This window comes from Vigna umbellata, chromosome 1 (assembly GCF_029865625.1).
Source record: "Vigna umbellata cultivar VRB3 chromosome 1, Vumbellata_1.0, whole genome shotgun sequence".
Lineage (NCBI taxonomy): Eukaryota > Viridiplantae > Streptophyta > Magnoliopsida > Fabales > Fabaceae > Vigna > Vigna umbellata.
The window spans coordinates 104,917,892-104,945,381 of NC_142165.1; the positions used below are offsets into that span (position 1 = coordinate 104,917,892).

At 32.8% G+C, this 27,490-nt stretch overlaps 3 protein-coding genes across 3 annotated transcripts; 2 read left to right on the top strand and 1 right to left on the bottom strand.

The window, feature by feature from the left end:
* Window positions 1-2,509: 2,509 nt before the first annotated feature.
* Window positions 2,510-9,097, bottom strand: LOC124823546 (phospholipid:diacylglycerol acyltransferase 1-like). Its single transcript, XM_047295764.2, has 7 exons — window positions 8,169-9,097; window positions 7,096-7,318; window positions 6,694-6,977; window positions 5,897-6,221; window positions 4,778-5,037; window positions 3,732-4,231; window positions 2,510-2,819 (listed from the first exon to the last, which is right to left on the bottom strand). The coding sequence occupies exons 1-6, from the start codon at window positions 8,585-8,587 to the stop codon at window positions 3,748-3,750; spliced, it is 1,995 nt and encodes a 664-aa protein (XP_047151720.2). The 5' UTR covers window positions 8,588-9,097; the 3' UTR covers window positions 2,510-2,819; window positions 3,732-3,747.
* Window positions 9,098-12,511: 3,414 nt separating this feature from the next.
* On the top strand, window positions 12,512-18,597 carry BRXL4 (BREVIS RADIX-like 4). The gene is made up of 6 exons (XM_047295763.2): window positions 12,512-13,077; window positions 13,192-13,330; window positions 13,421-13,800; window positions 16,398-16,533; window positions 16,973-17,373; window positions 18,090-18,597. Exons 2-6 carry the CDS (start codon window positions 13,229-13,231, stop codon window positions 18,166-18,168), a joined length of 1,098 nt encoding a protein of 365 aa, XP_047151719.1. The 5' UTR covers window positions 12,512-13,077; window positions 13,192-13,228; the 3' UTR covers window positions 18,169-18,597.
* A 5,929-nt stretch (window positions 18,598-24,526) lies between these two features.
* LOC124823544 (protein BIG GRAIN 1-like A) lies at window positions 24,527-26,344 on the top strand. The gene has a single exon (XM_047295762.2). The coding sequence runs from the start codon at window positions 25,018-25,020 to the stop codon at window positions 26,191-26,193; it is 1,176 nt and encodes a 391-aa protein (XP_047151718.2). The 5' UTR covers window positions 24,527-25,017; the 3' UTR covers window positions 26,194-26,344.
* The last annotated feature ends 1,146 nt before the right edge of the window (window positions 26,345-27,490 follow it).

Here is a 27,490-nt window from a genome sequence, read left to right on the forward strand (position 1 = left end):
TCACGCGCACATGTTCCACCTCCTCCCTCACGCGCTCCACCTGTCCTACTCCAACGAACAACTAAGTCCACGCTCTACTCCGCGCGTTCCTTTTCAATCCCAAAAGTATATCCCAAGTTTCTTACTCATCTTTAACACTCTAATTTAACTTACACTATTTAACATCCGTTCATTGCACCAAATAATATCAAACATTGAATTTTCTTTATTTCTCACCTTTATTGAACTTAATGTCATACTTTCCATTATACCTAAAATACAATGTAGTTTATCGCATATTGTTCGAGCCACATGCTTCTATTACAAACATAATAGGAAAACGAATAAATTTTTAAAAAAATTTATGATAAAATATGAAAAACTTTAGAAGGTAAATTCATTTAATAACTATCGTTGATTAATAAAATATTTAATTAGGCTATATTTTAGCATAAGTTTTTTTAAAAAAAATGCATAATTTTTCATTATTCACTTAATAAATTAATTCGGCCGTTTATACATGAAATTGTTATTAAATTATTTTAAAAAAAACGTAAACATATTCAACAAATATATAAGTATATTTTGCAACAGTATGTAAATAGATTATCATGAAAAATAAATATGAATTTATGTAACATGAAAGGTAGTACACCTGTAAATATAATGATTATATTTATTATAGAATTTAGTTAGTACGATACATAATAAATATAAGGTACTTCAGCAATAAACTTGCTTTATTCTGTATAGGAAATAGATAGAGTTATCGATTTTAGCTTGAAAGTGTTCCACCATTTTCATCTGACTATTGTAAATGATGATAATAAATCCCTAATTTGCCACCTTTGTGTGCGTGATTCTTTAATTCCGGTAAACATAACTTTTGGTATTTTTTAATTTTTTTAATGCTTGGTTAATGATGAAAGGGGTCATTATTGGATGCCACACGGTAATTTATTATTAATTTTGTTGAAACTTGAAAGACATAGTATAATTAATTAATATATGGGTATGGTAGATTAAGCTTATCCTAAAAAGGAGAAAGAAATGTTATATTAGGGAGACGAAGTCTATCCTAATGGATGTTTATTATTTTAATAACAAAAGGTTAACATTCGGTGGCGCCACCTTTTCCACGCTCTCACTTCTCATTGAGTTATCTTCTAAATAAATAAAAAAATGAATTGGTTGTGGATAAGGTTTCACACTCTAAAACAGAATCTATTCTAAAGTTTCTCTGTTCTTTGGAAACAAGGAAAACTAAGTGCTAGAATGTCGGTAGAAGGGAATTAGATAATTTAGACCAACAACAACGTACGACCAAAATATCATGCAATGTAGCGAATTATTTTCGTTTTTGTTTTGTTTCGTTTCTTATGTGAGAAAAAAAAAACATTAATGCAAAAAGTAAAGTTAACTTTCTTTTCAAAATATAGGATAAATACGAGAGAATCCAAAGATATAAGCCACATGTATAAAGAAAGAGTGATGTAATAAAAAAAGTAAAATATGGAGGATAAGTGATTCATACTTTTACCTGATCTGGCAGAGGGAAATGATTCTTGGTTAGCCATAACTGGACAGAGATTGACATTGTTGTGATGGGAAAGCCAGCTAACCGAAAAGGAGGAATAGATTTTAGAAAAATTGTGTTTTTTTTTCGTGTGGAGTATGATGTGATGTATTTTCTTGATTTATGAGTCGTAAAGCTTAATTAAGACAAAATAAAATATATTAGTGGTAGTAATTTATTTGTGGAGCAATGGAATACTATAAAAATTGTCAATATTTGTATTGATGTCAAACAAATTGATCAATATTTGCTAAAAAAAAGTTGATATAGAAGAAAATAAAGAAATACTCTAATTGAACAGTAGTTTTACTGTCCTTGTTATTTAAAGTTGTTAATAAAGAATAAGCTAATATGATTATAGAGTTTTGATATAAATTGAATATTGTGAAGTATTTCATTAAATATGAAGATAAGGAATCGATTCGATGATGTTTGACATTATGAATAAAAATTGGTAAAAACATATAGCGTGGTTTATAAGATCACAAGCGTATAGTTTATCTTTTTGTTGATCTTATCTTATCTATAAGATCAAGGAATGATAATCCCAATTGTTAGCTATTAAATTTAGCTAACTTTTTTTGTGTTGGTTCGGATGTTTTTGCTTTATGATAGCCTTAATCAAGCAATATATATTTCATATTCTTCATATTATCAATAACAGAAAATGCTTTTCTTCTGCAATCTTCTCTGTTTTTATATTCTAAATATCAGTGTACCATAATTTTTCCTAAGCTGCTACATATCAGCTAAATCAGACTCACGCTTGACTTTGCCACAAAGCCTCTGAATCCTTTTTACCTAAACCCAAATGTAACCCTTTCTTTGATTCTTGTACTGTGCTAAATGACAAGAACTATCGCACACGGGTTCGTAAAATGCTCAATTTTTTCAATTTTTACCTATAAGACAAAGTCGTCCGTGCAGCGTAGAAAAAATTAGTAGATTGAAACGGGAGCAGAATAACACTAATACTTGACAATAATAAAATCAATGAATGGAATAACAAATTTCTAGTCAAGCAAGAATCATGGACCTAAAATAAGACGTTGGTACTATTTTTTGGGGGGATGGGGATTGTAAACAGACTCAACACTCCCAATCTGACAAAATTGTATGGCTAAAATCTCAGTAAGCAAGTTGCCGTTCACACTGCCACTGCTATACCAACTCCAGAGCTCATAACATCAGCCCCGTCTTAAAGCATAATAGTTGAAGTAGATAGGATTCTATCGAGTACCTAAGTATTGATGTGAGGATGAATCTGATCAGAAAAATAGCAACAGAAAAAGTTACTTAGATAACTGTCAACGCAGAAAACAAGTGAAAATGTCAACTGGAAAAACCATACGTTAAAGCTAAAATATTTTCTTCATCTTAGACTCTACTTATCAGAAAGTCACATTGGACTCACAACTAATGCAAGTGAAGACAAGTCCTGTTTCAGGGGGAAAGCACTCCCGGTAGTTACTGTTTCTGTTTGGATAAATTTCTGCTTAAGTACTGATAGAAGAAGGAAATAAGAAGACAGAATATATAGATCTTCTCCCATCAACTAAAATCAGGTTAAATATACCAAATTTGAAAGAGTTAAATGAGAAGGCTAATATGAAAATTAAGTTCACAAGTAGACTTCAATTTGTGACTAATTTTACCTTCTTATTTTGTCATTCTGTAAGTGTTTATGAAGAGGTTTATTCAAACAGAACCTTACACCAATAGATATTACTAGTTAACTAACATATAGACTCCACTTTTATATGATTCTAAAGCCAGAGATTTTATATCTATAAACTGGCCAAGTTCCATTATCGTATGAAGAACATAAAATGTTGAGAGCAATAATTTAAAAAACTGGACAAAACCAATTAGTCGAACTAGTTATGTCTAACTAGTTCAATTGTGGTCCAACTACAAATTCAACCATTTGAACCACTACATAACCAGTTCAATCTCCGGTACATTTTATAAGCATTGATCCAAAACATTGTTTGGTCAAATAATCTACCCACATGAAAATGATGAGATAGAACACAAACATCTTGAGTGAATATCACAAGCATCAAAATAAACGCTGATTCGAATGTTACCTAACCTTTCACTTAAGAATGGGACTAGAAAATTGAACGATTTACACTATGCTTGGGCCAAGACCAAGGCCAGGGAGTGAACTTACCAGTTACCACGTGAACCTAAAGATCCAAAATTATCTTTTCAGACCATTTGAAAATTTCGGAGTGCACTCTATCGCCACCTAAGTCCTCCCCAGAGGCTCCAGCAGCTACTCGTATAATATCTTCAAGCAATGCAAAGTTACCCAATATGTCAACATGAGCGCCACTCTGAGTTCCCCTACCTTCTAGAAGATTGGCCGGAGGGGCGTGATCATACTCCCTTATGAATGTACGAATTCCTGACGGATTAAAGCGTGTCCTTCCCCGCCAACCTTTGGCACACATGAAACCAGCACTTAAAACAGGAACAGTTTCATCACCATCAGAACTGTAAACCCCATCCCTCAGACATGAGTACTCGTTTCCACCATTTGCTGAGGTGTCAATCTGAAATGGAATGTAGCATTCAGATTGAGGAGTTAACTTGTAGACATATGCTCTTTCTGTAGGGATTCCAACTCCATACATAGAGTAAATCTCCATATCTGGAGCATTTGGTAATCTGTAGCAGCAGAAAAGAATCTTAAAAATAACACAAATCGCAGGCAGGAATAGTTAAAGCAATAATCCATTAGTTCCACCAATCTAGGTATTACACAGTCATGAAGTGCTATGCAATGGTAGAATTCTTTAACACAAATCACAGGCAGCAGGAAAAAATATTAGAAGAGTATAACTCTAAAAAATATCTGGAGCATTCGGTAATCTGCAGCAGCAGGAAAAAATATTAAAAATAATACAAAACTACTAAAAACATTATATTTCAAATATAGCATGATATGAAATTATTGATAATAGTTAAAGCAACAATCCATTAGTTCCACTAATCCAGGTAACAAAATAACTACACAGTAGTGAAGTGCTACGCAGTAGCAGAACTCTTTAACCCCCCACCCCACGAACCCAATTGAGCTAGAACGCTGTGTTTGTTTTGTATAAAATTAAATCAGAAAGGCTTTGGATGAAGGAAAAATAAATAGCACTCAGTTGAATTTCATCTTTTATAAGGATTGAAATACAAAAACAGAATCAAAGTAAAGAACCTCACGTTGTTTCCAAGGGGTTAGACCAATATTTATAATGTTTGTATTTTTCATCATCCAAGTCATCAGCAATTCCATAAGAAAAATGAGCATCTCCGCGTTTCATCATCTTGGGGGCGACAAAATGAAGCAGATCCAAAACTGAATCAGCTGTGTAAGCTTTGTAATCCGTAACAGCTTTGATTCCTTCAACACCCATATCATGGTACTCTGTCCACACATCACAGTTAGATGTGTTGGCAAGATTCCTACCCTTGAGAGCACCCTGACAATTTCAACACGTAATACATGAAACTCAATAATTCCTGTCAATTTCAAGAAATAATACATGAAACTCAACAATGCCATTCAGAAAAACAATTGAAGCTAACTGCACATGGTTAAGAAGTATCCACAGTTGGAGAATGTTGAGATTTGGGAGACAGATAAAGGGGAACTTCCAAGTTCCATCTGTAATTGCATTTGATAAAGGAGCAATTTTCTCTTCAACTTGAGGGCAAATGAAAAGGTCATATACGTAGCAATTATTTTAGATTGGAATTGATAAATGAAAGAAAATTACATAACCATGAAAGTTCATATACAAACGAAACTCGGCTGTTTGACTACTTAAGTTAAATCATCTGAATTCTTGATATTCTGTTATTTAGTATGGGATACTCGGTAGATTATTTAATGTTTGGGTCTCCCCCTTTAACAGCTTGCTTTTAAGAATGAGTTAGTGTTTGGATGTTTATCAATTGATATCATATTTTGGTTGTCCACTAAAACCTATGGAAGAATCTTGTCTAGTTGAGGATTCTAACCAACAAGGAATTTGAGTGAAGTAGAGTGACCTATGAGTGTAAGCAATTAAGATATCAGCTCTTAAAAAAGAAATGTAATGATACAAATTTGAGTATTCTGATGTACCTAAGTCCTACATGGACTGGCATGGGATGCTCAGAGGAGTATCTAAGTACTTGATTCTCCCCTTTTAATAACTAGCTTTTATGGTGGGTTCCCCAAGTATCCTAGTGTTTTATCATATTCAAAAGGAAAAAATCAGGTATGCCTCCCAAGAAACATTAAAAAAACGGATAGAGATTATAAACAAAATACTCAATATAAACTAGGAACATTACCCTAAAATCCAACCTCTCAAGCTTGGAGGAGTGTAACTCGGCTATATCTTTCCCAAACGATATGAGTCTTCCATAACTATTATTTTTCATAAGCCCAAGACTCTCTTTGTCATTTTGAAAGGCATTGTGAGTATCATTGTTCTTGCGTTTCTTCACACTGCAGTTATAGGACACATCAGGTGACCAGTCAAGGCTACCCCATATAGTATCCCCACCTTTGGGTATCATTGACATCGTTGAATCCCATGTTCGAGTCATCCGCATTAGATGTTGTAAAGTTTGAAGACCAAAAACATCCTTCTCCAAAAAACCTGGTGCGAAAGTCCTGTATGAGGTTTAGCGATTTATGAATCAGGACTTCATCTATATATTATATTACAATATCGTATATTTATGTTTCACAGCTAACACGAAAAATATCATCAATTGAAATTATAGAAATTTTCACCCAAGCAAAGCTTGAAAAAATCCCTATATATATATATATCAAAGAAACAAAATTTTGGAAATCTCAGAAACAGATCAACAACATTAAAAGCTAGCTTTTGGAGGAGAAAAGTCTGCATAAAATTAACAGATGGTTGACTTATTAAAAATTTTGATAAAAGCTTGAGCTTTTAAGGGGTAACAGCACAAATACATCAATCACCTAGTGACTTATTATTCATTACACAACCGCTTTCTACTGATATATATTCTATATATTTGTTAAACACAATCTAAAACCTACTTGTCAAGAGACACAGAAACTTTGGGTTTCAAAACTACAGAGAGAAAAATAGTGGTAAAATAAGAACCTGGCAACTGCAATATCCCTGGCTTCTATTGAGAAAAGTCCCGCAACAGATTTTGGAACACCGAGAAAAGGTCCCCCAATGTTCATCACTGCTTTAATATGTTTGGCACACCAATCTGATCCACCCCCTCCACCCATTGGTGCTGGTGCCTCAACCCATTTCATAAAATGCAAAAAGTACAAAACACCCATTGAATGTGGAATAACAACCACCTTCTTACCACCATTTGTAGCCACCATGAGTTCTATATTACTTTTTATCCTGCTCAAAGATCGATCCCTTACCTGGTCAAATGAAGCAGGAAAAAAAGAAAGTTCACCTGAGGGTTAACCATAATTGAACCGGACTACAAAATAAAGGTTGGCAGAGAATCATGAATCTTTGTAAGTAACAGAGGACTACCTCTGTATTCTGAAATGAAATTCTCCAATCGTAAGCAGCCATATACATGTTCTTCTCCTCATACCCAATGCGAGCTAAATTAGCAATTAGAACGGCCCAAACAAAATAACCAGGTGCAAAATAATCAGCTGCTACAAGTCCAGAAACTGGCCTAACTCTAATGCCTGGACGGTCTAGTCCTGTTTCATTATCTAGTGACATGTGTTCAACCCAGCATAACGGTCTGCAGAAGGTTAAAACAGAAATCATATACCATTATAGATCAATTATATTTGAATCTGTAAACATGCATAAAACAAGGACTTAAAATAAATATACTTTCCAATGAAAAAAAATGGACAGATAAAAGCATAGCAAGACAAATATTGGAAGGGCTATGATCATTAAACATTTGAATCAAACTCCCCAAACTCTGCCAAACAACCGGAATTCATTAAGTGCCCAAAAAAAGGGTTCAGCAATGCGGATCCAAAATGAACTTGTATGTGTAAGAACTCTGCCTTATAATTAATGATACAAAGGATAGCAGAAAAAATTATTCCCTCTACCAAATGATTCAAATGTTATGACAAAAACATACAAAAGGAAAAGTACAGAATACAAACCCATAAGTAACTGTAGATTGTAATGCTTCCATTCACGCCCATCGTGTTTCCCATCTTAACAAAAATCAGTAAATTTTGACAGAAGAATAGAAGAAAAGGTACTTCCGAGAGAATGTTGCCAATTGCTTTCCACTATATATTTTTGGGTATAATTCGTAACTCAAAAAAAGCATCACCACAAAAAGAAGCATTGGCGATTTAGCAGTTTTCAGCATCCAGTAATCAAGAAACATGGCATTCAAATTCAACTTACTCCCCTCCCAGTAATGCCAACAGACAGTATTTAACTGAACTCATTCACCCAACGCAAATTTATCCAACGCTCTAAAACGCCGTTCGCTTACTTCCCAGTCAAGTAATACAATATTTTCAAGCAGCTTTTCCAATTGTATATAAATAGTTCACACAACACGTCACTCAAGCACATTCAAATCCCAATATACCATAAAAAGAAAGAAAGAAACGTACCTTTTATACAATTCACCAAACGTGCCACCCCACAACCTCTTCCTGAACAAACCATCCGCACACTGACGACCCTCCCAGAGTTCCAACCCACCGGTGACAATACCCGGCACGAAAACCACCGGGTGCTCCGCCGTCAACCCCTCCTTACTCAGTTTCACTCCGGGAGGATCCGGCAACGGCCCCGTAATCGCCTCCGTCACGTACTGAGGGAACGATGCCGGCATTGCATTGTACAAAAACAGTAAGAACCACCAAATTGAACATATCATTCCAATGAACCAACAACAACCATCCATGCACGACCATTTCCTTATCTTTTCTCCTTTGATACTCCTCGCCTTGACCTTTTTCTCCTTCTCCTTTTCTTCCTCGTTCCGCACAGGATTCGCAGGGGCCTTTCTCCGTCGTATATACGACATCGTATAAAGGAGTAGAAAAACAAAAAGCGAAAAAAAGCTTTAAATGGTGTGAAAATGAAAGCTGTTCATTAATGGAGGAAGAGGCCCTGAGCTGGAGGATTCTGTGGCAGCGACGTGTAAGGTTCCAATTATGTGACGGATACCCGTCGGAACCCTAACCGCCGGTGATCGGAGAGGAAAATTCGCCGATGCGCCGTGGAGGGATCTGATTGGCCGTCGTGCCGGGTCGTGGTTGTTTAAGTTGTTATGTGGCTGTGTGCGGTGCCTGGGTCCCAGAGTGAGAATAAAGGTTTTAAGACATGGACACGTGGCGCGACCGTGAACTGATGGAGTTGTATCAGATTAGCTGTTTCTGAAGCCCGTGTGATGTGAAGTGTTGATGCTGCTCCAACGGTGAATTACCGTATAAATAAACGGTGGCGATTGAACCTGATATTAACAACAAGCACACTGTTTATTCACATTGAAGCATGGCAGTGAAAAGTTTGGCTTTTGTGGGGAAGGTTTTCTTGCTTTCTGGACATTTCCTATACTTCTACCAATTGGATTTCGACTTTTCCATTCTTATCTTTTTTATTTCAGTACTTTTATATGCTTTTATTAAGTAAATATATATTATGATAATATTTAATTTAATATTATTTCTCCTGTATGTGATATGATGAGATATCTTCTTTATACTATATTTTATTGGTGGTCCCAAAAAAATATATACGATTTATTCATTAAATGACAAATCAAAATGAATATATATATATTTGCGCGTGTGTCCGAATAAAATATTTACTTTAAAAAAACTGTCCGAATAAACTTATTTTTACTTTAATTTTTAAAACATTTATTTATTGTTTATATTAATTAGACCGTGAAAATATTTTAGCATATAATTACTAAAGAATTATACAGTATTATTATTGATATAACTTTTGAATAATAATTATAAAAGTCAATAAAATATCGTAGTGATATGCAACTAAATATTTATTTTATACTGCAGAATACATTCTGCTTTTCTTGTTTAAAATTTTTAATCCTTTCGAATCCAAGTATTTTTCGTTCTAAATGTATATCATTTTTTTCAATTATTCTTAAAAAAATTACATCCGCACCGTGAATTATTGTTATTTCTAATGGAGGTAAAGATAGTTTAATTATTTTATACTTATATATTTTATTTAAATTAGCAGTGATTTGTACTAAAATCAAATATTTTTAATTATTTGATTATTTTTTATTCATAGTTTAACATAAATGTATTGACATGGAAAAAAAATCATTAACAAGGAATATGCTGATAATTAAATTAATTTGTTTACTTTATAGATTATAAATAATATATTCGTTATTTTATATAAATATTTTTTAATTTCTACATGTTTTATTATAGCACACATTGTCTTAATTTTTTAAGAAAAAGTTGTGACTTAAAAAATATATTTTTACTTATTATTATCATATTATAATAAATAATATTTTAAATAAAAGAAAAAAGACTCACTGAAATTCTTGATTATTAATATTTTTAGAATTAAAAATGCAAAGTAATTTAATTCGTTAAAAACCATTTAATTTAACGAGTTTAGTTATTAAAGTGTTAACTAAAAATAAGGCATAATTTAAATTTTTTAAGTAGTTATAATGTTGATAAGTTCGTGATTTTAATAATTAAGTATATGTAATTAGCATATTTGATGAAGAAAAGGCATGAATTTGGATACATGTTTAAGTAACAGGCAAAGGAGATGAGCAGTGTTTGGTGGCAATGATGACAGAAGAAAAAACTACTACTGTAGTGCTGCTGCACCTTTCCTTATACCTGAAGACCTACTCTCCATCATAGTCTCTGCAGAGGAGTCGGGTAAGTTAATTTGATACCAATCATTATCACCAAACTATATACTACCTAACATTCTTTGTCCCATTTCCAAAAGTTGTATTATTTCACCTTATTCACTCATAATACTTTATTTCAAAGAAATTAAAACAAAAGGATTAACTTTGACTTTAGTTATTTTATATTATAACTTTTTTTTAATTTTACCCAACTATTTTTAAATTCTTAATTTGATTACCTTAATACTTGTTTTGATCTCATGATTCATCATGGTTTTATTTTTAAATATGCATTTTGAATGATGGAATAAAAAAATAGTATTGAAACTGTTTTAATACTAACTTCTAAATTATATGAAATTATTATATGTGTTACAACAAATTTTATATTTATAATAATGATAATAATACAATAAGGGATAAATATTAGTTCTAACAAAAAAAATAATGAATTTTAATAAAATTACATTGAATTTTTTTAATTTATCAAACACATTTGATGTTAATATTTGAGTTATTTTTTGTTCGTTTCTATAGATATTGAAGTGAAGATAGGTGAAAATTTGGAGAATATAAAAAATTTTCATTCCTTAATGATAGTGTAGATTTGAAAGTGATTATAATGAAAAGTCGTTTTTACCCCTTGTATCAATATATAAAATTGTATGGAATAGCTTCTCCAGGGTGGGTGGGTGCACTATTGTAATAAGATAATCAATTATAATTATGAAACTTGGATAGTTTTAATAATAATGATAATATATTAATAATAATCTTCAATTTTTACCAATTAAACAATTTTTTTATCTGTCACATTAATCAAATCTTATACTAATTTTTAGAAACTTTACTTTTAAATCTACTATCACTCACATCCAAATTCACTCAAATAAACAACAAAAAATTTATCATCAAATCCCACCAAATCTGTTCACTCACTCTCCGCCATATCATCTCCTGTGTGCATTGGTGTTGAATATACATGATTGTGTGTGTCTATTTTGAGCTTTCTGATGTAGAAATTTGATATTAGAGTTTAGAAAATAAAAATAAAAATAATGGGTTTCATTGGAGATCGAATATTCCATTGAACATCATTGCACAATATATTTACACATTTTTACTTACTGCAAATGTGTTTTGCCACACTCTCATGTTGTTTTGTCACATCACCACACCGTTTACACGTTTACGGAAAATCAACAAAATTTGACATTTTCCTAAAAACGGAAACCAAATAAACACACTACTCTGACCGTGGGAATCACCCAAACAATTAAGCCTAATAATAATTAAAATGGAGATCAATAACTAATCATAAATAAAACAAACCAAATAAGTCAAATTAAAATAGTTAACAAAATAAAAAAAATGAATTTTGAAATTCGAAAGAATAAGTAACCAAATTTTAAAATCTAAAAGACTTGTAAACCAAATTTCAAAATCTAAAATATTAAAAAATGAGATTTCAAAATTCGAAACATTCGTAAACTTTGAAATCCAATACACTCATTATATATTTCAAATCTGGTATGTTCAAATAGACCACTCTTATATTAGATTTTAAAATATGGTACACTTGTACACTAAATTTCCAAATTTACGACACTCGAACACAAATTTTGTATTTTGATATGTTCAAAAAGTCGAAACACTCCTAAATCTGGATTTCAAACTCCGAAACATTCACATACTAAATTTAAAATCCGATAATTACTTTAAACAATATTTTATATAATGCAAACCAGATTTAGAAAAATAATAAATTATGAATAACTCGGGAAAAAAACATTGAAAATGGAGGAGAAGATAGTAAATATCTCTAAGCTTCAACCAAAATAATAAAGATGAAATAAAAATGCAAAACACCGTTGAAGAATAGTAAAAGACTTACGCTTAAAGGAAGAAGAAGAACAAAAAAAAAACGCAAGAAGAAGAACGAAAAAAAAACGCAGTTAAATATGATCTGTGAAAATGACTTGGGGATGCTGAGAGAAGTAATTATAGCATACCAATCGTAAATATGGTGCGTAAGCAATTCCTACTGTTTATCTAATTAATTTAATTATTTAAATATATATTATGTGGGGTTATAATGGGATAACAATGATAAATGGGGTGCAGGAATTAAAACAGTGGGTGCAGAAAAATACCTATCACTTTTGCAGATTGCAATTGGGCCTTTATTACCGAAAAAACATTCTGGCGAGCCCAGACCCAAGAAAGCGAGGAGTGAGTTCTTTGAAAACCGGGCAAGCAAGTACACAACTTGAAAAGACAGTAGGCGCGAGAGGAGTGAGAGGCGGTTAACATCCGGTAACCGGTAATCCCACAAGACAGAAAAAAGTGAAATCCACAATAACAGACAGCACTCCTCTTGCACCATCATAGCTTCTACCGAACCAAGCAAACCAAAAATAGCAATAAGATCACACACCCCACTCTGCCGGCACCGGAGACTTCACCACCGACTCCCTCACCATGCTTCCTCTTCCCTCTCTCTGAATTTCAATCCCCACACAATCTCTCATATTGTAACTGAATTCAATTCCCGCATTAATTAGATTTGCTGCGTCATGGCTTCCATTAGCGCAACCACTTCGGTTTTCGCGCCCTTTTAGTCCTCCCCGCTCTTCGCTTCACCAACTCACGCTCAGGTGCAGCTTGTGTGCTATTCTCTTTCTTTCGATTTCATGTATCCGATTCTGCAATGCGAGAGCAGTGGAATTTGATTTTCTAACTTTTTACTTTTTATTCTTATTTTTTCGCAGAGATTTAATTGAATTTTATTATCACTACGAAGCGAGAATGCTTACGTGCATAGCTCGTCCGAAGAAACCTGATGAGTCAGATCCAAACAACGCGACAACCGCTGCTAAATCGCAAGCCATCAAATCCCTTACTTCTCAGGTATTGTACAAGACGAAGCGACGAAATGGAAAGTTCATAACGATAGAGACTTGTTGATTTTCGTGTTTCCTTTTTTAATTGTGAATTTAGATAAGGGATATGGCGTTGAAGGCTTCGGGTGCGTACAAGCATTGCGCTCCGTGCACAGGGCCAGCGGCGCAGGTGCGAGTGCGGGGCAACACCGAGTCGGACGCGGACTCCGACCGGTTCCGGTGGTCGTACCGGCGGACAGGGAGTTCAAGCTCGACGACGACTCGGACGTGGGGGAAGGAGATGGAGGCGCGGCTAAAGGGGATATCGAGCGGGGAGGGGACGCCAAACTCCGCGAGCGGACGGCGAGCGGAGCCGTTGGTGCTGTTCGTGGAAGAGAACGAGCCGAAGGAGTGGGTGGCCCAGGTGGAGCCTGGCGTTCTGATTACCTTCGTGTCGTTGCCAGGTGGCGGTAACGATCTCAAACGCATACGGTTCAGGTACGTCCTACTGCGTTATGTTACGAAACGTTATCTTACGCGTCTCGTGCTGTGTTTGAAATGGGGGCGACAGTACCCGTGGTGCGGTTGTTTTCGTTGCCGTTGGGGGTATTGACCGGACGGTGAGTGTGGTGACAGTGTGTAGGGTTATGGTTGGTCGCTGTTTAGATCGTCCAGACTGTGATGATGACAACGAGTGCCTTTTGCTACGGTGGATTGTCAATTTCTCACACCTCATTAGTAGGGTCCTTTTCGCCTCTTTTGCATTCTCTTCTTTGGTAAATCTGGAACACCTCACTTCAGGATAGTTAAGATATTCTTTCGGGCAAGATTTCCCCTATTTTTTGGTGATAAATATAGAATATATATTTTTAATTTGTTTTCCATGAATCCCGAGGAGTTAGTTATTTGAGTTTAGCGACAATGTATATACTCACACATAGTATCCGATGCTAGGTTGATGAATTTTCCTTCACTCGTTTCGTTTATAGTAGAATACTACACAATGTATTTTTTTAATAACTCGATTTCTACACTATCCTCTTTTCTTAAATTTAGCTTTGTCAAACAAGTGTATTTTCAAAGTTATAATAAATTATGTTAGGATTTTAAAGAATTTATGATACTGTGATTCTTTGAAAATGTAGAGTGATCGACAATAAAATTTCTTGGCATAACAAATTGTGATTAGATTAGTTTTAGTGTCTTTTAAAAAATATGAAATACATTGTTAAAACTTCCTATTCGCGTTAAAAATACGATTTCGAAAGTAACAGAAATAATTTTAGAAAAATACTAGTACAATTGAGTTTTTTTAAATTGTCGGTGGACTTATTTATGCATATTTTGGGTGGGTGCGTGTTGTTAAATTCTATAAATAGATTCCTTTAGTGATATGTGATATAAGGTCTTATTACTCTGATTTTTGTGTGCCCGCATCGCATTGCCTAAAATGTAATGTATTATATAGTATTTAAAATAAAATATTTACAATATGTAGAAATACTAATGTTCTTTCCTTCTTAAGTCGTGTTAGTGCAATTTTAATTTATGTACCAGATGGATGATTTTCATGGGTTTTGAATGCAGTGGGTGATGATCCTATAATGGTAACCGCGGTCTCCAGAGAATCATCTATTTTTTGGAACTTCAAGCCATTCCCACTGTTTAGTCTTTTGTAATTGGATAAGTGGGAAAGGGGTTGAGCTTCAGCTCGATCACTATTATGCATTTATGCTCAGTTGTCGCTGCCAATCCAAGTATCCAAAGTTTAAATCCCCAATGCTATAAATGAAAGTATAATTCCTCCTCATCAAAGATGAGAGTAGGTTTGGGCCCCACATTCCTCAGTAAAATTTCACGCCCTTGCCAAAAGTAATCAGAAAAGGTTTTAAAAGAGAACTTGTTGTGGCCTATAAGGTGGTGGCCCTGGTGGGTCGTTGTTGATTGTGTTGGTACCTTTAAACCGAGTTTTGTCGAGTGGTCGGAGGAAACTCTTCTACTTCCTTTTTTTCTCTAAAACAAAAAAAAATTCGTTGTGTCATGCCTGATTCTTCGCTTCTTTGTCTTCGTCTAATACCAGTATTTTTGTCTTTTAATCTGCAATATGCTGCGGAATGCACTCCAGCAATATACAAGACAAAAATATGAACCTCCACTACGTGGGCACGAAATAATGTCAAAGATAGATGGTTGTATAGGTTAAAGTCTTCTAGATATTCTTTTTTCACAATTTTTCTATAATTATTGTTGGATAGAAACATGAAGGACACTTGGGTATGTCGACCCCACTTTGTGACTTGTGATGCAATCCCAACCAATGTGGAATTAGTGGGTGGGTCTGGGTACCCATGATTTTCTGTCTCTTTTATTTTGTCTTTTCCAGTTCCTCATCGCAGAAATTTAAGCATTTATTTATCTGAAGTTAATACTTAATTCAAAACCTATTCAATCATCTAAATCAATGTTTGGTGGGTTTTAGTTACGTATTTGTCAGTAATTACGTTTGGGCCCACCTGCTTTCGATTGTCAAGACAAGCTCCAAATATAAGGTCAGGTGTGGCTATGGAACAACTTTATTCCACGCACCGAATGACTGTTTTAACTTTTAATTATTTATGAGAATTCTTTGTCAAAAAGTAACCAGTTGAGTAACTTAGCATAATGGATTACAGTGTCATAAACCAAACCACTAAGAGAACTTGGAATTCATCTAAGAGCTATTTATTGGTTGGTCAACAAAATAACATCATAATAACAGTCACAAACTGAAATTTCTTGAGGTTTTAAGCTAGAGTCACGCCGACCACTCATACAGAGAACTTTGATTATCGTTTTGCTTAAAAGAATAATTATTCCACCCGTCTACCCAACATCACACATGAAAAAAGAGAAATAAATGAGTGGAAAACAGGATGAGGTGTGAAGGACAAAAGCACATTTTAGTTTTAACAGTGTTTATATACTGTTGTGTTTCTCTTTCCCAAAATTCAGATGCTAAATAACATGTTGCTTTGTTCTAAAGCATATAATTCATAGATGACACGGGGAATAGAGAGAGGTGAATTGAATTATGGTTTATTTTCTACTATGTATAGTCGAGAGATGTTCAATAAATGGCAAGCACAAAGGTGGTGGGCAGACAACTACGACAAAGTTATGGAACTTTACAATGTTCAAAGGTTTAGCCGCCAAGCATTCCCTCTTCCAACGCCACCAAGATCTGAAGACGAGGTAATTTAGTTGGCTTATACTCAAGTAAACATATACTGTTGAGTAATTGACTTCTGCATGTTACTTGGGCTATGCTTAGATCGTTCAGTCCATGTGTGTAGTCAGAAAGAAGTTTGGATTAAATTACAGTATTGTAATCGGTTAGAAGTTTATTTAACCCTGTTTATTTTGGGCTGTGATTTTTAGTCAGATAATGCAATATTTAATAAATCGTCTTGGGAATAAAATATCAATCTTACCTCCTTAAATACACGAGTCTACGTGAAAAGTTCAGGTGTGCAACAAACTAACGGTTGTTGCATTCTTACCAGCTTTCCTTTTCTCTAAAAACAATAATCAATTACGTTACGGCAATGATTATTTTCTCCCTTTTCTCTTAATTACTGAGTTAATGCGTCACTGCTTTTAATTTTCCATTTTTTGCATGGATTCATAACAGAGCACAAAGCTTGAATCAGCAGAAGCCAGTCCTGTAACACCTCCACTGACCAGGGAACGGTTACCTCGTACTATTTACCGTCCAACAGGGATGGGAATGGGATACTCATCCTCAGATTCATTTGATCATCAGTCAATGCAATCCCGGCATTTCTACGACTCAAATGGTTTGAACTCTACCCCAAAAGTCTCCACTATTAGTGCGGCCAAGACGGAGATATCATCAATGGATGCTTCTATCAGAAGTAGCTCATCCAGAGAGGCTGATCGCTCTGGTGATTTATCAATCAGCAATGCCAGTGAGTTGGAGACTGAGTGGGTTGAACAGGATGAACCTGGGGTTTACATTACAATCAGAGCATTGTCAGGCGGCGCAAGGGAGCTCAAACGAGTCAGGTTTAGGTACGCTTGCTGCCAATTTTATGACTAGATTATTCCCTTTATCTTACTAGGATTTTTATAATTATCTAGTTACATATTCGAATATAAAATATTACATCATTTATAAATATCAATAAAGAAAAATTCTTTTATAACTTATTTTTTAAGCAAATATATAATTCGTTATTACTTTTACCTTTATTAATATATAATTCATTTTATTATATGACTATTTTAAGTTTATAAAGTTTTTTGTAAAATTTAATTAATTATTTTTTATAATAAAATTATAAAAATGATTTATTTTATAATTAATTTTATACATTTAATAATATTTCTTTATTTTAATAATCACAATAAAAATTAAATTTCTATTTGTGGTTATCATAAGAGAAAAAAAGTGAACCCGCTAATAATTAATAAAGATGATAAATGGGTGTAGGACTCGTTTCCATTTTTTTTTGAAAATTTTCATCAAGGCTTAAACCATGTTTTAGGAAATACATTACAACTTAATTGGCTTAGAGTATAAGGATTAGTCTTTTTTTGTTTGTGCTGATTTGTCTGTTTCCCATTCTGCTCCCATTTATCACTGTCCCATTTTAGATTGGATAGTGTAAATCTAAGGCGTGAAGATACATTCATGCATTAATTATTATTGTGTTTGTTTTTCATGGTTGAATTTTGATTTAGAACTCTACGGAATGTATTTCTTGATGTTGTGATGTGTTACACAGCCGAGAAAAATTTGGAGAGATGCATGCTAGATTATGGTGGGAGGAGAACCGTGCCAGAATACATGAACAATACTTGTGAGTTGTGAGATTTTATAAAAGGGGGTGGCTGCTGATGCTTTACAAAGTGTGGAGCTGGTGTTGCTTATTAAATTGTTCCATATTTATTTTACTATACTACTCGGTCTCTTTATAGGCGAAGGTGTCAGATGAGGTGCTACTTGCACCTCTGCCTTTTTTTGGGCTATTTACATCCCTACTCACTCTTCTCGTCTCTGTGCCATTGGTTCAGGTTGTCTTCTCTCTTGAATGTGGGTAGTAAATATAGTTTCTAGTAGTTAAAGAAGCCTAAGAAGTCTGGTGGCTCTAAATTCTATTACTATTCAAATTGGATACAAAGAATGAATCTATTTTCTTTATTTTTGTTCCTACCCTTCTAGGTCCACCACGCATATAAGTTACTATGCACCAACATGAGAAATGCACATATTACCAGGTTTACCGTCTTTCATTACTGCTCAGTTACTCATTATTCTTTTTCTTTGCTTATATACATTTTTTTTCCATTCATTACTCTGTACTCCGAATAAATATTGCATTATGTTTATGAGGAAATATAAACACAAGCTTCCACGCATCCACGGCACTGATCTAGTACTTCTTGACTAGACTGGCGCGTAAAGTACATCAATTTTTGTTTGCTGTCCAATTCTTCCGCACAAGTCTCTGTTGAAAAATGTCGTCAAATTTTTAAAAAGTAAAACCATTGACACAATAAAAAAAAATTAAGCTAGTTAAATGTGATTTGAAACCTTCACAAGAAAAGGAGAAAGATCATTGTTATCCCTTATTTAAATGACAATGAATTTATTCAACTTACCTCCCTTCACGCTATTATCAGTACGTATATTTGAATTTTGTTAAGTTTTTTTCTTTTATGCAGTCTCTTCAGGGACATCCGATAAAATGATTTTCTGTCCGCAACTTGCAACCATTCTAAGAATAATAATTAGAAAGTAGTGATAAAAGTGCAATATATTTGCTCAATAATGAATTTAAGAAAAATGTTTATTTATTTTCAGCTAAGCCCTAAGACAACACTCTCTCTGAACTAAAATATATAAACAAAAAATAGTAATTTATTAAAAATAAAAAATTTTAATACCTCGATCTTATTTAATGTTATTTTAAAAAAATATTCATTTTTTTAAATCTATGCATTATGAGAGACTAAATTGGAATATTTTTATATTATATTCAAATAAGAATAAAATTCAAACTTTATTATTATTAATCAGAAAGTAATAGTCAGCAAAGTAGAAAATAAATTGGCACAAGTGACTTAGGTTATGGTGCTAAAAGCTTTCCTTTTAAGGCTGTAAGTGGCATTCTTTAATCAACATCTTCCATATGGACTATTTAAAGGTCAATAGAGCCCATTAAATTAAATAGAAGGTAATTTCTTTCTGCATCCCCATCTTTTTTTCCAGCAACCTCCAAAACTTCTGAAATCCCTCTTTCGCCCTTATAGAAACTTACTATAATAAAGAATAATTAAGTGTTCTTCTTCTCCTTGCTTCCGATAGTGCCTTCCTCCCTCACCTCGTCACACTGCATTTCATATTTTTCTTTATTCTTTATTCTTTCTCGCAAAAGAAATCATCAAGCAATATCCAATACTTTGTTCTTCCCATCAACCATAAGAGTTTCTTTTATAACTTTTGCAATCCTCTGGTAGGGTTTTGATGGTGGTGGGGGCTCATTTTTTTTAATTATATTCTAGATTGATATGTATCACCGGATTGAATAATCAAATGTGCATTTTGGATTCGAGAGACCATTCTGAATTGATGAATATTATATGTAAGAATAAGTTCTCTGTTAGCTAATCTGGAATGGTGTTCCGAAACACAAACTCCATATGCATGAAACTCATGCATGCTTGGAATAAAGCATCAGAGAAGTGGAGAAAATACACTCTCAACGACATTTTTTGAAAGTGACAAGATGGAGATATATCATATCAAGAAACACATTAATATCCGGATTGTATATGGAGTTTATGTTCCAAAACACAGTATTATTTACCAGATTTAGTAATCAAGAATATATTTTCAAATTTGGTACTCCATTCCATATTAGCTAATTTAAAACTTATTCTTACATACCGGATTCTTCAATCCGATATTGCTTTCAACTTCAAACTATTGGATTGCTTAATCTAGCGATACATACTAGATTACCTAATTCGGAATATAATTCAGAAAAACAAAAAATGAATCCCTACTACCACCAGAACTCTATCGAAGATTTATGAAAGTCATAAAACAAACTCTTACCTCTTCTTGGTTGCTAAGATAAACAAAGTCTTGGATCTTGGTTGATGGTTTTCTTAAAAGAAAAAACAGAGAAGAAGAATATGAAATGTAGGGTGATGAGGCGAGGGAGCAAGGCATTATTGGGCGCAAGGAGAAGAAGAGAATTTAATTCCTTTTTATTATAATAACTTTTTAGGTTTAATAATTCTATTTATCTAGTATAATAACTTTTCAATTTTTTTTTTGTTTTAATTGAATTTTTATTTTTGAAAAATTGAAGTAATAAAGTCTTTATCGTTAGTATTGTACTAATATACTAATATCATTAAAGATGGTGTCATGTGTGGTGTTTTTCTTTAAATATTTTTTAATTTTAATTTTATATTTTTTTATATACTTTTAGAAAATAAATTGTCACGTGTTAAATTGATTTTGTGTCACATGACAATGAAAATGTGATATGAAAGTGGAGTACTACGTGTCACTGTCATCTCACGTGTCATTTCATTAGTCTCAATTTGATTTTTCTATTTTTATTTTGTTTCAATTTAATCCTACTTATTTTTAAAATTAAATAATTTTGTCCCTTTTCAAATAATTAAGATAATTATAGAAAAATTTGTACAATTTTATTTCTAATTAAATCCAATTTTCACCGATAAAAAACAATACACCTAAAAAAAGCTAATTCACCCTCTGTTTAAAATTTACGATAAATTCAAATTATCTACAAGTCAACATAATAAATCATTATTTTATTGTTTCCATATAAACTATACTATGATAAGTAAGAATACAAATAAAAATACTTCGATCTTAAACTTATGGTATTATTATAATAAATTGAATATGTATTTAAAAAAAAAAATTGGGAGGTAGAAAGCCCCTAATATTTTGGACACAAATTTATGAATCATTGAATCCAAAACTCTTTTATGCCAATGCCTAAATACAAAATTGTTTTATTTGAAACTTTTCCCTCCACTTTTCCTGTTCTATAGTGAGACGTTTGATTTGATGAAAAAACAAATTACCCGATTCAGAACTACTTCTTTTAATTAGATTTAAACGCTGTTTTGGGTTATGTTGACAATCATAAATGCAACATTAAATGTTACTAAGAGATAATCAAATTATTATTCTGAAAAGAATCATTTCGCCAAAGGATGTACGGATAGAAAATACTAATAAAAGAAGAAAAATTTTAAAAATAAAAATGACAACTCATAATATATATATATATATATATATATATATATATATATATATATATATAATTATGTTAAATAGTATTCACACTTTTTATATGTAAACAAATAAGTGGCACATTTATGCTTAAAGTAAAGTAAAATTTATATCTTTTTTACTTTTAAAATAAATTTTCAAATATTTTATATTTATAATAAATAACATTTATCTTTCTTTGGTTTTTAATAAAATTATACTAACCTTTTTATTTTATTCTAAAAATATATCTCCTAATACTCAAATAATAAATTGTGAAAATTTAAAATATAAATTTAAAATTTTTGTATAAACAAGGAATTGAAATATTTAAATCATTTTTGTATTTTAACATATCTTCTTAAACTGTGTTCAGGCATGGATATCTACGCGGTTTGTGTTGGATTCCTATTGTATGTGAAAACTTATCAGCCTAATGAAAATCACAGTATTACATTATATAAGTGAGATTAATTTTTAAATAGTGAGGTGATTAAAATATATTATAGGATAACAAATTATCATAAAAATGTAATTTTAATTTTATATAAATAATGTTTTCTGAAGATATACCATTTGATATTTTTGTAAGTAACTTACGAGTGACAATATGATTTTATGATGGTTTGAGTATATACTAATTAAATTATATTTTGTTTTAAGTACATACTAATTCAACCATTATTTTAAGTATATACAAAATACTTTAAATACATTTACATTACCTATTAGGAAAATCGGAATTCATAAAAGTTACCTCTAATATATTAATAGGAAATTTTAATTGTAAAATGATATAAGTATGCTAAATTTTATTATAGAATTCGAATATTTGACACCGCAGACAAAATAATATTGGACATGGTTATACTTTTGGTCTGTATAGTTTATCAGATGAGTCCTTTTAGTTTAAGTAGTTTTAATTTCTTAAACTAAAATATTTCGTAAGTTAAATATTTAGTGAAATAAAGAATATTAAGATAATTGTAATGTTATTTCATTCGCTAATATATATTTCAAAAGGAGATAGTGAAAAATAAAATAACGAAATTTTAAAGTTATTTAACATTTTATGGTTAAGTTACAATCAAGATACACAATATTGCTATTAGTTTGGTTGGATGGTGTTAAATATCAAAACAAAAAAGTTAAAGTTATATAAAGTTCATATTTGATCGTTTAATTTTTAATATAATACTAATAATATAGATATTACAAAGTAAATATGTAAATAAAAAAAATCAGGTTTTGTTCTTTTAGGAACGAGATGATATCCTCTAACTTTTAACTGGTTTTCATTCTCTTTTTATCACTTTTGAATGCTTTTTCCTCTTTTGTATCCGAGTCATACTAAGCAAGTTTCAAAACAATAAAGAAATATGTCTTATTATTTAAAACTAGAATTGGAATATATTATATAAACTACAGGAAATAAGGTTTTAAAGAAAAAAGTTTAAGGTTGTGTTTAATTTTCAACTAGTCTGTTTTGAACATAATTTTCAACGTGTATATATTGAATTTCCGTTTTAAAAAATAAGATTTGAGTTGATTTTACAAACTCAGTTTCTAAAATTCACATAGATTAAAGATTATAAAATACTACTAGATCTTGATATTTAATAAATAAATTATTATTTTGATGAGATAAAAAAAATTCACTTATAAAAGATAGTTGGTTAAATGATGAGGTTATTCATATGACATTTTTCACATACAAAACATTTTGACAACTTATATGTTCTCATGCTCATTAGAACAAAATATATATGTTAAGACAAAATATTAAATAAGACAAAATATTAAATAAGACAAAATATTAAATTGACTGTAACAGACTAATGTAATAAAAAATATGGTGATAATATTGTAATATGAAAAAATATATTAAATTATTGTAACGTGAATTGATATAACATTGAAGCTTTTATTCCAGCTCCTCCACCCATTAGTCACAAGACCACTCCTCTCCATGACCACTTACCCCATTACTGTTCCATTGATAACGATTAGTTCCTATGCCATTCAAAACTTGATTTGAGTTATAATTTTTTGAAAGATATATGTTTTAATAATTATTATGTATGCTACTTCAAAATAGATTTGAGTTATAATTTTTTTAAGAGAACTATGATTTAATAATAAAATATGATTGATGTGATAAATTGTGTTAATATATCATTCTTATATAAACCTAAAATGCAAATCAAACCTCAAAAGTCATTCAATGGAACGATTTCCATTAACAAAAGCATAATATATAAAGGTTCTTAAAAATCATTAATCTCGATACATCTTATTTTTAGAATCACAAAATTTTTAATAGAAACTGAATATTTGTAAGCAACACGATCACATGACGTGGAATCTCATAATACAAAATGTACAGGATGTCCATTAAAACAAGTTCTTATGTTATGTAATAATTAATCAAAGTTATCAGATGAATGCGAATCGAATCACGTAAAATCAATCTAACATATCTTGAACGTATTTCATCGATGTATATATTATACTGTTTATAGTAAAATCCTGTATTTCTCTTTGAAGATAACTTTTTATTGGTTACAATTAATCTTTCAAAATGATTTAACGACTAATTTCTTGAAAAACAAAATTGTAAGATTATTGTAGAAGGAAAAAGAGGATTTGTAGGAAAGTTAAGAATGAAAAGAATCAGTGTTAATGAGTAGTGGGTAAAAGTATATTAGTTAAAATATATAAAAGATGAGGTAAAGTGTACGAGAAGACTTGCATTTTTGTTATTTGGTTTAAAAATAGTTAAAAAGCAAAAAGTGTGGTGGAGTGTGATCTGAAGTCTGAAAAGATCGCCCGCACGCGCGGCGGGAGTCTCTTGCAACTTTTTACACTTACTTGTCTTCTCTTCTCTTGTCTCTTTTTCACACCAATTCCAACCTTCTAATTCATTCCCTCTACTGATCAAAATCTAATAAGAAACGAATGAAAAACAGCATCTATTCATTTCTCATTCTTACCCAACAAAAGAAAACCATGGCAATAGGCAATAGGTAACCATCCATCTGAGATGTGTGACATGATAATTACTCATTGGGCGTTGTCAGAGCTGCTATTTCCCACAACTGTTGCTTTCTCTGATTAACACTTAATTTATTTGTTTGTGTTCACCGAAAGGTGTACGTACACTTGTAGTGCCAACGCCTACACATGCTCATGTACAAACACACACAAACACAATCCCAACCAACCCTGTCATTTCTCATTAAAATTCTCCCTTCTCTCCTTCCTCTCTTCTTCACACCCTTCAACTTGCATCATTTTCTATTCTCTTCCACCTTTTCACATTCTCTCTCACCACATTCCTTTCCTTAACTAACCTTCCTTCTCTTCCCTTTCTCCTTCCGCTTCTCACAATGCACACGAGAGAGAGGGAAAAGGACAACTCCATGAAGGAACCCACCTGCCCACAAAGGAGAAGAACTCCTTCCTTCTCCTCTTCTCTCCTCGACGCCATTTGCCATTCCATTGACCAGTCAAAATCCAATCTTCATCAGGATCAACCATCTTCTCTCTTCGATCACAATACGCACTCTTTCACCTCTGAAAAAGGTGGCAATAGAGAGAGAATGAATCTTCGCCGGGCGGTCATGCTGGAGGATTGGATGGAGAAGCACAGTTCTCATTCCCGTTCCCAAAGTTCTCAGTTTCTCAACTGCAGTTCAAGCTCCTCAGAATGCAGCTCTGGGGGGATATTTTCCTCTTCGGAAACCGACACGACAACCTTGAAGAAACAAAGACCGAGACCCACATCGGAGAAGAAGAAACAAGACCATAGGGTTTCCGAGAAGCAGAATAAAGAGGGTGGTTTCGCAAGGACCAAGTTGCGGGCTTTGAAAATTTACGGCGAATTGAATCAGAGAGTGAAGCAACCCATTTCACCGGGGAGTAGAATCGCTAGCTTCCTTAGCTCCATCTTCAACTCCCAGAACGTGAAGAAAGCCAAAATGTGTTACGTTGGGGCTGTTGAAGATGTTAGCTTTGAACACAAATCAAAGTCCCCGTGTTTCTCTTCCACTCCTTCTTCGTTCTCGAGAAGGTCTTGCATGAGCAAAACATCCTCTTCGGCTAAAAAATCCAACTCCAATGGGGTCAAAAGATCCGTGAGGTTTTACCCCGTTAGCGTAATCCTAGGCGAGGATTCTGAACCACAACCTAGTTATCACAAATGTAGCAACATTTATGAGAGCGAGCCTAATTTCACTGTGAGGAAGATCACCAGAAATTCTTCGATAAAGGAGCTGAAGAACACCGTTCGGGGAGAAGAAAATGGAGCTGAAGAAGCAGCAGCGCGTGGTTTTGTAAAAGGTTATCGAAATTCTGGTAAGGGTGAATTTGATTTTAGAGGCTTTTATAGAAATGAGGATGACGACGACGACGACGACGAAGAAGACGATGCGAGTTGTTCGAGTTCAGATTTGTTTGAGCTGGATCATCTTATTGGAGCTGCAAGGTACCAAGAAGAACTTCCTGTCTATGAAACTACCAATTTGGAAACAAATAAAGCCATTGCCAGTGGTCTATGTTTGTAGTTTAGTTTAACAACACTTAATTGTAATTATTTTCCATAGTTTGTGGAGTTCATGCATTTTTTTTTTTAAATATTGTTCTCTTTTTGTTGTTGTTAGCTACCATTAACTGTGATATTTGCCGAGTAGAGATTCTGATATAGGCTTTATGCATGGTAGACACATTTTTGGATTGAATTGGAAAATGGATACAATTGTGAGAGTTAGAGAGAAAGATAGGTAGGTGGGTAGCTCATGTTCACTCGCACAACTTGTCAAAGCAAACTAAGACAAACTGAAAAGAGAAAAGTAAAAGTAGATTCATTTTTTTTCCTACCCGATGAGAAAAGAAAAGTTAAAAAAGCTTAACGCTTTTCCACTGGGTTTGCACATGGCCTCACTGAGACATGGTAAAAATCTCCACCACTTTAACGTCATAGAAGATTTAAATAAATGATTACAACTCACAACTTTTTGCGCGTTTGAAATCCGCGATTACAGAGTGATTTTGAACTGATATTCTTGGTTGTAAAGCCAAAATTGAAGCTAATCTAGACAGAACATATCAGCATATTCATACATAGCAGAGAAAGGAGACGTTTATATATAAATATATATATAGCAGACAGGGTAGGGCCTCTGATTTGAAACCGGGGAAGTCAAAATATGGTAGGAGGATATGATCAGGCATAATAGGATGAATCTAAACATACTTTTGACACCGCAGGAGAAAAATTGATAATCGTAATCTCCAGAGATGAAAAAATGAGACACCATGGCCACCTTGGTTGACCAAAACACCATCCCCCAAAGGCCCTTTTGAGTAAAAGATTAAAATGAAAAAGCAGGTTATGAAATCTTATGATTTGTTGCATTATGGAAGGTTGATTAAAGATAAGAGGGATTGAGACGAGTAATGAAGTTGGATGCAATGAGAGGTTGAATTGGGATGTTATGTTACTCACCAACCAAGCAGAAGCTATGGCACATACTGTAGGAAGATTATAAATAAGTTGCAAGTGCATGTGAAAGCAGCTTCACATTATCATCCATGGCCTTAACCAAGGACCACCCATATGCCTATGATTCCTTTGGCATTTTCCTCCCAAAAACACCTGCCCTCATTCAATTCCTTATCTTATTTTAGGTTTTTCATATGAAGTACTAATAATAATATTCATTTAATTTTTCCTTTTAGAATTCAATAGAAATGAAAATGTTGAATAATAATATCTATAAATCATTGTTTTAAGGTTTTTTTATTATTGAAAGTAATGTCTTTAATGTTTATACTTTCCGTGAGTTGATTAACATTTTGGTC